The 13,693-nt window shown below is 37.1% G+C and overlaps 1 protein-coding gene across 7 annotated transcripts in view; it reads right to left on the bottom strand.

Annotated features, from left to right (window-relative positions):
- The window catches only part of Dysc (whirlin protein dyschronic), a 226,673-nt gene that overhangs the window by 66,580 nt on the left and 146,400 nt on the right, over positions 1-13,693 (bottom strand). For 5 of the 7 annotated variants that reach the window (XR_012992002.1, XR_012992004.1, XR_012992003.1 and 2 more), the window contains 2 exons: positions 6,741-6,822; positions 6,462-6,572 (listed from right to left, as the gene is read on the bottom strand). Coding sequence is in view for 2 of the 7 variants with exons in the window: in XM_076311025.1 (XP_076167140.1) it covers positions 6,462-6,572; positions 6,741-6,822 (193 nt within the window). In the remaining 5 variants the exon portion in view is untranslated. The remainder of the gene's footprint in view (positions 1-6,461; positions 6,573-6,740; positions 6,823-13,693) is intronic. The other 2 variants (XR_012992005.1, XR_012992006.1) reach the window with 1 other exon arrangement.

Genomic DNA, 13,693 nt, shown 5'->3' with positions numbered 1-13,693 from the left:
AATTGAATAATAAAAAAAATTATATTTCCTGAGTATAAAAGTAATCCACTCGATTACTAACACACATAAATCGATCCATCACCTAGAATACCAGTACTAAAAATTATAACACTAAAAAAAAAGGCCTCTGCAAACCTGAAAAATTTAAAATCTTTTGAAAACTCTACCACAGAATCCAACATTCTTCCCTACTGCACTGTTAAAATCTTTCCAAAGTAAATCCACCCAAATCTCTCCATCGTTAAAAATACCAGTACTGAAAATTTTAAAGCTTAAAAAATTCCTCTGCAAACCCAAATAATTTCAAATCTTTCAGAAAACTCTACCACAAAATCCAAGATCCTTCCCCCTAGCTCCGGAGCACAGTTCATCCCCAGAACCTTCGTTCGTAGCTAATGCACGAGTTGCAGGAAAATGGCGACGAAATTTTCCACGGTTCGTCAACGTGGTTTCGATTCAGTCCGATCGTTGGATCCCCCAAAGTGGCGCCCTCGAGCGTCTCGCGTACACTATTAAAAAGCAACGAACCAGAGGGTTGGGCTTTCCTCAATCTCGTAGCTTCTCTTCAAGGATATCAAGAACTGTTCGCGCTCGGTCGACGATCTCCCCCTGAATCAAGGTCGGTAAAAGTCCATCGACGCAGACACCACCATCGTGGAATAGAGACGTTTCGAGGAGACGATCCGGGCTCGGCTAGTCCCTGGGCACCGTGATCGATCGCACGTCGATAATTAATTCAGGCCTGGAGAACACCTTCTTCCATCGGCCCCCGGTCTGGTGATCTGCGATACGCGCGCGCGTGTACGAGTGATATACGCGATGCGGCGCGCGCGTACCGAGCTGGCGTGATCAGGGCCCGTAAATCGAGCTCGTTCCGGAATGGACCCGTGAGAACATCCAACCGATCGCTCTGGATCATCGTCCGTACCGGGAACGAGTTCTCGCGAGAGATCTCGTTAATCGCAGGGACATTGGGACAAACGGTCGACGCGAGAGTGACGTCTCCGCGTGGAATTTATCGCGCGATCGAGGAAGAATCGTGTCGTCGTTTTGCGTCGCGGCGAACGCGGCTAACGAGAAGAAATAAATACGCTAATTGCGCCGGTAATTGCACCGGCCGTAAATAGTCGCGGTTAGGGGGACGTTATTTCGAGAGTGGCCGAGATTAGTCGTGAGGCGATACATGTCATCGCGTATAATTGCGATTGGCATTGAGAATCGAGCAACGTGAACCGTTCGTTCGTTTCGTGGAAAAATGTCCTCGAGGATTATTTTCAATTTGTGTAATCGGATAGAGTGTAAACGTAACGGAAGATAATTCGGTGTGGCGAAGAAACAACGTTTTCGATACTTGGTTCCGTTTAATGAGAATAATTCTAGATTAAAAAATATATCAATTTTTGTAATTGGTTTTTATTCAACGAGAGTAATATTAGGTTCGAGGAAATATCATTTTTTATATTTTTAACGGAACTTCGGTAATACACTGTTTGTATTCGCTGAAGCAATTTTTGAAAATGTACATTACGAAAATTGTACACGGGGAACAGTGTCAACTGCGCATTGATAATTCAATTTTCGGTATTTTACAAAATTTTCAATTCGTAAAATATTCTTCGTTACAGATCGATAATACAGAATTCGACGTAAACTACACGAGTAAGAGGAATCGGAAACTACAATATAAAATTTTTTAAACTGTTGCAACAACGTGTAGAAATTTCAAGCCTTGTGCATCAAATTACGAAGAATTGAAGAAAAATGTACTCGATGTTGATCTAATCCGTGGGCATTCCGCAACATTGTTTTCAACTCGACACAACCCTAGAGAGACCGGAGGGGGTGTGGCCTAGAGAGAGGGAGGGACTAAAAGGAGTTGGGGCGTTGCTAAAGGTAGAGGGGGCGTGTTTGAAGGAATGGGTGTGTCTTTAGAAGTGGGCGTGTTTGAAGGAATGGATGTATCTTTAGAAGTGGGCGTGTTTGAAGGAATGGATGTGTGTGTAGAAGTGGATGTATCTTTAGAAGTGGGCGTGTTTGAAGGAATGGATGTGTGTGTAGAAGTGGATGTGTGTTTAGAAGTAAGTATGTTTGAAGGAATGGGTGTGTCTTTAGAAGTGGATGTGTGTTTAGAAGTAAGTATGTTTGAAGGAATGGGTGTGTCTTTAGAAGTGGATGTGTGTTTAGAAGTGGGCGTGTTTGAAGGAATGGGTGTGTCTGCAGAAGTGGATGTGTGTTTAGAAGTGGACGTGTTTGAAGGAACGGGTGTGTCTTTAGAAGTGGGCGTGTTTGAAGGAATGGGTGTGTCTGTAGAAGTGGATGTATATTTAAAAGTGGGCGTGTTTGAAGGCGTGAATTTTGTCACGGAAATTTTCGGGGATTCGTTAAATTCTAAATTTAAATTTAAAGAAGACCGATCACTATCATTAGCGAGACAGATATTTACACAGGAAGTTTATGTTCGTTTCAATTCCACTGGAAACGATTTGAACGAACTCAATGCTTCCACGACAGTTTGTAGGCGTAACAAACGAAGATAGAACGCGCGTGGAACTTACGATTAGAGCGTCTAATCAAAGCGCGCGTCTTGTATTCCAAATCAATCGCGACTTGGTGACTAATTAGGGTGGCTCGTTACACGCAACAGTTCCTTAATTGGTCGATTCTTGCGGGACAACGATCGAGTTAACGGTATCGTGTTCATTTAAATGCCACGGTTCATTGCCTCTGATCAATCCTATTACCTTCGTCGGAACAGAAATCTATCGTAACGAAGGAATCGATAATGCGAATTAAAGAGCCAGCAACGATAGAACGAGGATAGAAAAGATCGGCGCGATACGAAATCGTTCGACAAAGATTACAATAATTGCCCTTAAAGCGCACGCGAAGAACAATACTTCAAAGGAAGTTTAAGACATAATAACAGTAAGTCTTCAATTTTGATAAAACGTTTCGTACGTTTGTACAAAATTAATCACAACTGGTAAATGAAATTATCCACGTGCAGGTACTTCTAAGTATTGAATTATTAACAAGTAATATTCTTACGAGTCTCGTTATTATTCTTTTAAGGGAGTGTTTAACATATAAAAAGAGAAGGTTTTTAGAGTTTTCAATTTTGACAAATCCTTTCGTACAATTGTATAGAATTACTTCTGTTAAAGTGAAATTATCCACGAGTTGATATTTTTTTTTTATTATTCAATTATCAACGAGTAACATTTTCGTGAATTTCGCTATTATTTTTCACTAAATTGGAGATTATTAAAGTACAACAAGAGAAGGTTTGTACAGTTTTCAATTTTGACAAATCCTTTCGTACAATTGTACAGAATTACTTCTGTTAAAGTAAAATTATCCACGTGTTGATATTTTTTTTTTATTATTCAATCATCAACGAGTAACATTTTTGTGAGTTTCGCTATTATTTTTCACTAAATTGGAGATTATTAAAGTACAACAAGAGAAGGTTTGTACAGTTTTCAATTCTCACGAATCCTTTCGTATACTTGTACGAGATTATTCCTACCAAAGTGAGATTGTATCCACGTGTAGATACTTCTCAGCGTTAAAGAGTACCATTTCCATAAGTTTCACTATTATTTTTATTAAACATACCGACCATTAAGTTTCAATAGTCACGGAGAAACCTCTCGGCTATCTCAATTATCCATTTGTTCTGCTCTCATACGCGCATCGTACGTGCGTTGCCTTTCCTTTCTTTTCATTAATAAGTGCACAATACGTCGCGAGTCGCACTGTTCTTAAAATCGATTTCGTGTTACTGCGTACATCGATGATATTTCGCGATCACGCCAATCGTCGGTGAATTGTCACTGTCCACGTGATTCGAAACACCACACTCGTGTTTTCGATATCGATCATTTATCGAATGATTCAACGTGGTTCACACGTTGCGTGCAGGAAAACATTTTCAAAAATTCACGAAACTATTCGACGCGTGCGAGAGCAGAAAGTTTGAAGAAATTCTTGAAATGTTATTTATACGAGTACGGTGAAATGTTTGTGCCAATTCCTTGTTTGAAAGGAAAGAGGAAAACTCACTTTGAACAGCGTTACTTTCGTTCGAAGTTCACGTTGGTTCACATTTATTACAACTTCGCTATCGTTTGTAATCCCGGTTAACTTCAGATTAAACGATTCGTGCCATTTTATCATCGCAGATTTTACTTGTAACATTTCCATTCGCCTATTTCTTATTATTTAAAATTACTCTCCCTTTTTTACATTTACTCGCGTTAACCTAGGTTACTTCATATTTATCTAGTTCCTTCGTTAATACCTGTGTAATTTTCGGAATAAATATTCTTACCGGAATTCTTTTAAATTTATCGACGTTAACGTTTGTTGTTACTCGTCTGCGTCAATTTATGTTAATTTTCAGTTACCAATTCCGCGTTTCGATATATGATCTATATTATTGTATCGATCCACGTTAATTCTTATCGACTCACGTTAATCAGAATTATGATCCACTCTCTCGTGTTGACATACGTTATTTTTCAATTATCTACGTTAACAGGTAATACATTCCACACGATTGCGTTTACCAGTATTATTCCCAATCAACCTGCGTTATCCGAGATTATGGCCCAATTCCCCGCCTTATTTCACGAACGATCGCATTTAACCGCGTTATTTTATTTTTTTTTTTTATTTTCCTGTTTCACCTTCGGTTATGTTCCAATCGTCCATATGCATTATTTTTCAGTTACCCAAGCCAACTTGCACTATTTCACGATTACTCGCGTTAACCTACATTATTTCCCAATCACCAGCATTAACCCACGTTAAATGCAGTTTCTCCCGACAATTATTCGTAATTGAGATAATTCGCCTGCGTTACTACCTCGCTGCCCGTATACACCTGTGTTAATTTCAGTTTCATTGACTGTATACCCATCGATAAAATATGCATCGCGATGAGTGTTTATTCAATGGTGATTTAACTGGAAACGATTCGATTCGAATCGTTGCGCTATAAGTCAGTACACCGTCGAAGAAAAAGGGAAAGTCACAAACGTGAATTTGCAATTTCTCGTTGACCGTTTTAAACAAGGAAGTTTTGTTTAATTGCACACTTCATTGTTAGAAAGTCGCGAAATACTTTTCACACAACGACGATTTTATACGCGACAGATTACGCAATCGTTCGGTATTTTTTTCTTTGTTTTTCTCCGTTGTCTTTGTCCCATCGTTACGCTACCGAGATAAACTAATTAACGTTTTTGATTCTGGTTACGCGATTAAACAACGTTCCGGTAACACTTTTCTCTTTGTCTTCGATTCGTTTACAACGATCGAACGATAATCGTGAAATTTAATTTAGTTCGGAGAATTTGATTATACACGGAGTTGAGTTTGAACAATTTAGTTCCACGTGGTGTTAAAAGTTTGCATTCGAACGAAAAAAAAAAAAATTAACATTTTGCGCGCTGTTTTTACAAACGTTCGATACGCCACGTGCGATGAACGCCCAAAGGCGTTTGGTGTACATACTTAAGGAATACAACTGTGTAGTTTCCGCACACAGCGGGCACTGTGCCTTCAAATCGGTAAAATTAAAAGACTAAAATTATTTCTGATTTTCACTAAAATTCCTGCACTTCCAATTGATTCAATCAATTGGTAATCTGTGAGTTTTTGAAATTCTACCTCGATACGAAATATCGAGTAATTACTTGGCATCAATTACATTTAAATTATCGATACAGAATCCGAATGAATAGGTTATGTTCATTAGCGTTTGCAACTCGATGAAAAATCTATTTACCTCGATACGAAGTATCAATCAAATGCAATAATTTGCACGAATTACATCAAGAATAATAGGTTATGTTTGTCGATTTTTGAAACTTAGTTAAAACTCGAAATATCAACCATTTCGATTCAATTACAATTTGGAGGTTGCCGATATTTTTCACGGACGCAATCCGAGGTAACAGGTTATGTTCGTTGGTTTTTAAAATTCCATTAAAACTTCGTTCACCTCAATATGAAATATCAACAAGTTCGAACCAATTACAATTTGCGGTAGCAATATTTTTCACGCACGGAACCAGAAGTAAGAGGTTATATTTGTCAACTGGTGAAACTCTATTAAAACTTTACTCGCCTCGATAAAAAGTATCGACCGATTGGTTGGATCGATGCTAATTTAGGTTAGTTTTCACGGATCCGAAGTAAGAGGTTATGTTCGATTCTTGGTACTCGATTGTTTACCTCGATACGAGATATCAATACCGATTTGTCACATTTATCACATCCTGGATTTAATATCTCTCGCGGACAGTGATTCGGAAGTAACGGTTCGATTTATTCCAGAATCGAATCGAAAGGGGGTTTACTTCGACAGAAACAGGGATGCATCGTCGCGCGGAAAGTCCCGAGGGGTGTGGGGTGGGGGTGGGGGTCGGCAAAAGGTAAAACCATCGACTCACCAGATTGTCCGGATGAAGATGGTGATGACCGTAATCTCTAGGGTTGCCACGCGAACCACCCGGTGAGCTGTGTCTGCGCCCGCGACCGTTCTCCAGGTCGTCCTCGTAGTCCTGGAAAAGAAATCGATAAAGATCCCTTTTACCGCGTTCTCGTATCACCGACTGAGCGCGGGAACTTTCTCTCTCTGGTTAGGGACACAACGCTTCGCCTAACAGCGCCCGGGAGTACTTCGAGGCACCTGGGTGGCGCGAAAAGGTGTCTCGAACGATTTTCTGTACCTGGTTGTCACACTCGTCGTCGTTGGAGAGGGCGAGGTCGGAGGTCGTCACTTGGTGCTGTTGTGCCCTCCTGCAGCCCGTTCTGGAATTGCCAAAATTGCGATTTGAGACCACCCACCCTGCCGAGACCACCCTGTCTCGCCCAGTCCTCTAGATCTACTGATTGCCGTGCACAATTTTTGCGCTCCCCGGTTTCCCGGTAGTGCTTGCAGGAAACCGTGCTGGATCTACTACGTTTTTTCTTTTTTTTTTTTTTTTTTCATTGACTCTCTTCCGTACGCGATATCAGCCCTTCAAGCTTCGTGTTGTTTAGGTTTGTCATCAACCGGTTCGTCGCGAAAGTTTCTCGTTAATCCCTCACGTACGTGCCCCATGCTTCGCGACGATTACGTCAATTTTTGACTTCTAAGTCAAAAGTTTGAATTTTTTTTAAGTCGAAAGTTTGAATTGTTTGTAGTCGAAAGTTTGAATTTTTTGAAATCGACAGTTTCAATTCTTTTTAAGTTGAAAGTTTGAATTTTTTGAAGTCGAAAGTTTAAATTTTTTGAAGTCGAAAGTTTGAATTTTTTGTAGTCGAAAGTTTGAATTTTTTGAAATCGACAGTTTCAATTCTTTTTAAGTGAAAATTTTGAATTCTTTTTAAGTAAAAAGTATGAATTTTTTTGAAGTAAAAAGTTTGAATTGTTTGAAGTCAAAAGTTAAAATTTTTTGAAATAAAAAGTTTGAATTTTTATTAAGTCAGAAGTTAAAATCTTTTTGAACTCAAAAGTTTGAATTTTTTTTTTAAATCAAGAAAAATTAACTTTGATAAAATCCCTATTTATAAATTTACTACTAAAAATTGGTAAAAGATTATATACCTTTAAAATACAGAATTGAAGAAAACTCGTACAACAATCTTTTTAAAAAGTGAACTCTCTACTTCAACACCTCCAAATGTAATTTTCTCGAAAATACTTCGGTATTGATAGATAAGCAGAAAAATGATAGTCAAAATTGAACGTAATTTGAAAACTTAAAAAATTTCTTTCGTCATCGTCCTTAGCAAATAGCGACATCACGTTCGATAGTGGGGAAACTAGTAGATTGTAAATTAGAGTGGGGGAGTAAACACTCGTTAGCCTTCTTCTCGTTGACGGAGAGTACGTGAGTACGGGGTAGTAAGTTGAAAACAGTTATAAAATCGAAGTGTGTTTAAACTTTAGATTGGTCACGTGAAAATCATCCCCTACGGAAAATTGATCAAGGTCATCGTACGTGAAGGATCAATCGAATATTTCAGGTGTTCCACTATTAGGTTCATCGAAATAAACTGATTTCTCGAATGTGAGGTTTGGTGGCGAAATTTCTACACTGACCCCGCATTGGTGCTGCACATTAGGTTTTAGTGTGATTTAACGTTGGAGTTGTGTTTGCTTTTGTCGAAGATTATATAGGGACGAAGCTTATATAGCCAAGTTATTTTGAGAACATACGAATTAGAGTTTGAACTAATAAATTTTAGGTATTAACGCGATTTAATATCGGCGTTGTGTTTGCTATTGAAAAAGTTTAAGGATAGGAATGAAGTTATTTTTAGAACTGGGATACGAAATAGGGTTTGAATCAGTGATGATCTATGAGGGTTAATGATTCTTCGATTCTTCTACAAAGTGCCTTGTAGTACATGAAACTTGTTTCAGGGGTGGATTTACCACTTCAATACGGAAAAATAAGTTCGTACGAATATATGTCCTATTTGACCTGGTTTCGGAGTTGCGAGTTATGTGTCGCGGTAATTCTTTCGACAAACTAAACTAGTGTATCCGATTCCATTGAACTGCTCGCGAACAGTATTTCTTTTCTTTTCGTGCAATAACATACACAACGAAAATTTTGTCGAACATTTTCCCCCATTTATTTACAAGCTGCCAGACAGAGCACAAGTTTTATTAGAAATGTTATCGTGACTATTAAAAGGCATGAAATATATACTTTCCTTAATGAAAACAGTTATATTCGATAGAATGTTTCATAATAAAGTAGTCTGGTTTATCATCATTTCAAATCGTGATTCAAGACGAAGAATTCCTTTCTATTTTTTAAAACTATTATTTCAAAGTATTAATTCTTCCACCAAGTTAATAATCTTCCTTTTCTTTATTTTTTACAATTATTCTGCTACCAATTTTTTATTTTATTTACATACCATTCTTCGTCACTTTAGAATTAATTCCTTCCCCCAAAAAGAGGCTCGTAAATAAGACCAGAATGTTACGTTAAACAATAAATGCAAATTGTCTTCTCGTCACTAATAAACACACACGATATTCACCGGTTCGAACAATTCAATTCATTTACAAATGTATCTCGTTCGTTGAAAGAACACTACGACACAAAAATTCCCTAAGATTCAAATTTAGATACTCCAAGAACTTGTAAAGACTGCCTCCAGACAAAGATTACAATATAAAAAAGAAAAATTACGTTTGCACAATAACAATTCCATTCTTCAATATTAAACATAAAAAAATTGCAAACACTATATCCATATTCCATCCAGAGGCCCCGAATCCTCCAGTGTACAGTACTTCCCGCTTATAAGACACCGAATCTGTCCCGTTCGATTTCACGTAACCGGGGAGAGTATCCTTCTCTACGAACCGACCACCTATTCCTATCTTTCTCGCATCGACTCGAATCTCGCGCTATCTATCGATCTATCGAATCACCATCGATCGTTAGACGCTCGAATATTCAGTTCGGTTCTTACCCGGTGAAGTTGGAGAGTCGTATGGAACACATACGAGTCCGAGTCGCAACCAACGGAGACTGACGCGGTTTTATATTTATATGTTTGCCATCGATTATTTAATGAGCACCGTGTACGTCAGCCATGGACGAGCATGCACGGTTACGGATGCTCATAAGTCGCGCGGGCCGAATCTATTTCCGTTCGCTCGTTTGTCCTTCGTCGAAGTTTAAGAGTCGCGGGTGCCATCGATCGATCGATATCGCGTCGACACGTTTCGAAACCGAGAACGATCCACGCGATCGGGAATTTTCGGGAACTCTCGTTCGATTTTTAACCACTGAATTAAATCTCAAGTTCTCAAGATTTCTACACTCGAAGCGGAACCGTTTCCAATTTTCCGTGTGTATTCAAAGTTCAAATTTCAAACGATCTCGTTTCTTCTCGCTATTATTCTTCCTCGTCGCGTCATTAGAATGCGTTGCAACGACGGTTACTTCTGGTATTTTTTTTTTTAAATTTCCTGGTCATTTGAATGTGTAATAATAATGATTACCATTTGAGGTTTCTTGGTTCTTACGATGTATGTATATGCAAATTCGGTATTTGTGGAAGTTTTTTCTTAAATATTGCAAGTGAACGACGAGAATTCAGTTTTGTGTAGAAAGATCGAGCATGTTTCTTTCCCTGTCCACTTTGATAAAAATGATTTATTGTACAGTCAATTCTTCGGTCTTTCGCGTTGACCCACATCAGAACGTCGAAACGTGTAACTGAAGGAGTTGTAAATACGATTCGTGGAAAATTAAACAATGTGATACGGCAATTTAAACTCGACGAAATGTGTAAGTTGAATTAAAAAGTAATTAACCTTCTATGAAACGTACAGGTGTTCAACGTGCATGGTGTACGCGTTACTTCGTAATTAAAGTCAGTGTATTTGTTCCAATATCGTACGTTTCATTATCTTTACGTTACTATAACATACTCACATTGTTCAATTGTCCGCGAATTACAACACCGGTATCTTCCTAATCTTACACACGTTTCTACATCCTGGAGACACCGAAACTATTTTTATTCAAAAAATTCAACTACGCCAAACTTTGCCTCTCTAAATGCATTACCAAATTGAAAACTATATTATCTAAATATATATACACGCATCTCTAAACGACGTGACAATTTCCAATTTCATTTCATCAATAGAAGACTTGCAATATTTCTTACTCTACCTCTCCACAGACACTATAATTTGTCATCTAACACACGGACACACTGGATCATCCACAATTGGTCCATGTTTCGCGAATCGATCTATCCGTATCCAGACTGTAATCTACGAATAGAATCAAATTTTCACCCGCGCGAATTTCGAATATTTTTTAATTTTAAAGATTCGAACTTCAAAGGGATTCCGTAACGAAGATCGTTTCTCGGAGAGCTTGGAGCGCTCGCGGATGAGTCGATTATGTTCACACGGACCCGTTTCGGGGACAAAGTGAAGAAGATCAGGTGAAGATCGAATTATGGTTTCTTTTTTTCGCTGGTAAGTCGCACAGAGACACTTCTCGACGGACGTTTCGTTCACGAAACGATTACGGTACTGTTAACTCTCTCGAGGCTCATTTGTTTCATTCTGTTACCCGGGATACGACCCAGTGTTAGAACTTCGGCTGGTTCGTAGGAGGAAATTTTCAAGGGCCAAGTGGTTCCTATAGGTACGCGTTTTGCCGCATGAGCTCCGTTATCGGACTGCAGTGGAAGGATTTTGAGAAATCCGCTTGGAAAGCTGTCACGATGTTGCACGTACTTGTCTGTCACTCGATAATGCACGAACGGAAGTATTTTTACGATATCGGAGGATTCCTTCTGGTTGTATAGGGTGTCTCGACCAAAGGAGGCCAAGAAAATAGTGAAAATTGAGAAATTCCATGAAATATTAGAAGATGTTGAAGAAATTTTTTCTAGATGTTATTTCGCTTTTAAAATTTATATTCAAATTGTGCAATAATTATTTTTCAAATGGTTAAAAATATATTAAGAGATATATAGATGGCTTTCTTCGGTTAGGACACACTATACTATATGTTAAAGAAATTTTTTTTAGATGTTGTTTCTCCTTTAAAATTCACACTCAAATTGTGCAATAATTATTTTTCACTTCGTTAAAAATATATTAAGAGATATACAAATGGCTTTCTTCGGTTAGGATACACTGTACTATACGTTAAAGAACATTTTTTTAGATGTTGTTTCTCTTTTAAAATTCACATTCAAATTGGCCAATAATTATTTTTTACATTGTTAAAAATATATTAAAAGATATTCTAATGGCTTCCTTCGATTGGGACACATTGTATCACACGTTAAAGAAATTTTCCCTAGATGTTGTTTCTCCCTTAAAATTTACATTCAAATTGTGCAATAATTATTTTTTATATTGTTAAAAATATATTAAGAGATATACAGATGGCTTCCTTCGGTTAGGATACACTCTACTATACGTTAAAAAAATTTTTTTTTAGATGTTGTTTCTCTTTTAAAATTCACATTCAAATTGTGCAATAATTATTTTTTACGTTGTTAAAAATATATTAAAAGATATTCTAATTGCTTCCTTCGATTGGGACACATTGTATCACACGTTAAAGAAATTTTCCCTAGATGTTGTTTCTCCTTTAAAATTTACATTCAAATTGTGCAATAATTATTTTTTATATTGTTAAAAATATATTAAGAGATATACAGATGGCTTCCTTCGGTTAGGATACACTCTACTATACGTTAAAAAAATTTTTTTTTAGATGTTGTTTCTCTTTTAAAATTCACATTCAAATTGTGCAATAATTATTTTTTACGTTGTTAAAAATATATTAAAAGATATTCTAATTGCTTCCTTCGATTGGGACACATTGTATCACACGTTAAAGAAATTTTCCCTAGATGTTGTTTCTCCTTTAAAATTTACATTCAAATTGTGCAATAATTATTTTTTATATTGTTAAAAATATATTAAGAGATATACAGATGGCTTCCTTCGGTTAGGACACACTGTACTATACGTTAAAGAAATTTTTGTTAGATGTTGTTTCTCCTTAAAAATTCGCACTCAAATTGTGCAATAATTATTTTGAAAATATATTAAGAGATATACAGATGGGTTTCTTTGGTTACGACACACTGTATTATACTAATATACAGTTACTCGCGAAAGTAGCTCACCCAGTACGTATGGATAACATACTTTACCTATTTAATCGGTTTCAAAGTCAGAATTACCAATTCCAATCCACTTCGATATAAACGTTAATTAATCCCTTGCCATTTATTTCAAAGCAAACGTGCCCGTTTGAAATGTTCAACGTTATCGCAACACTGTGCGCGCGATTGTTACAGAGAGGATTAAAATAGTTTGCGTTGAATTCATTCACGAAAATGTGAAAACTTGTAATTAAACCTAGGAATGAAAATTATACTAGTTGAATAAAAATTGAAAGATAGAACTAACGAGTCGATGAGATTATTTCCATTCAGAAATTTTAGTTAAGTATTTTACGGACCGTACGGTCCAACTTTACAAACAATTACAAAAATTCTAATTTTCACAAAGAGACAATCTGCTTGTACATAAACCATACATAAATTTTGATTCCTGAAGAGTTTAAATTTCAAGTAAAAAATATGTTTCGCAAACCACCTACATTCATCGATAATAATCTACATTAATAATAACCAAATGTTATCAATATTAATAGTCGATCTAACCGTATGCAAACAATAAATAGAACACGATCCGGTGACAATCGGGTCGTTAATAGTTATTTGTCGAAAAATTACCTAACCATCTATCACGGTAAAATAGTGAACAATTTTACCTCCTCGATGCATATTGTTTGAATTTCGATATAAGTTATTGGTCCACTACCCATCAAAGTACATAACGTATCTATAGCGAACGAAGTACAATTTAAACAATAAAGTAACAGAAAGGAAGAGAAATCGATCAATGCGAACAATAATCGTTCAGACATCGAACCTCGAATTCTGTTAAACAATCAATAGAAAGGGTAACATTCATCGTGGTCTAATCCCGCGCTCAATAATCGGATACCGTTGAAAGCCAATATTCGTCCAGCGAAATATGCAAATTCCATTTTCCGTGTTTTCGTTTCGCGGATGCACGAACGTTCTATATTTTCCTCGGGCTGTCAGGAGTCAG

The sequence above is a fragment of the Ptiloglossa arizonensis genome, chromosome 5 (genome assembly GCF_051014685.1).
Source record: "Ptiloglossa arizonensis isolate GNS036 chromosome 5, iyPtiAriz1_principal, whole genome shotgun sequence".
NCBI classification, from domain to species: Eukaryota; Metazoa; Arthropoda; class Insecta; order Hymenoptera; family Colletidae; genus Ptiloglossa; species Ptiloglossa arizonensis.
This window is presented reverse-complemented; position numbering and strand designations above follow the sequence as displayed.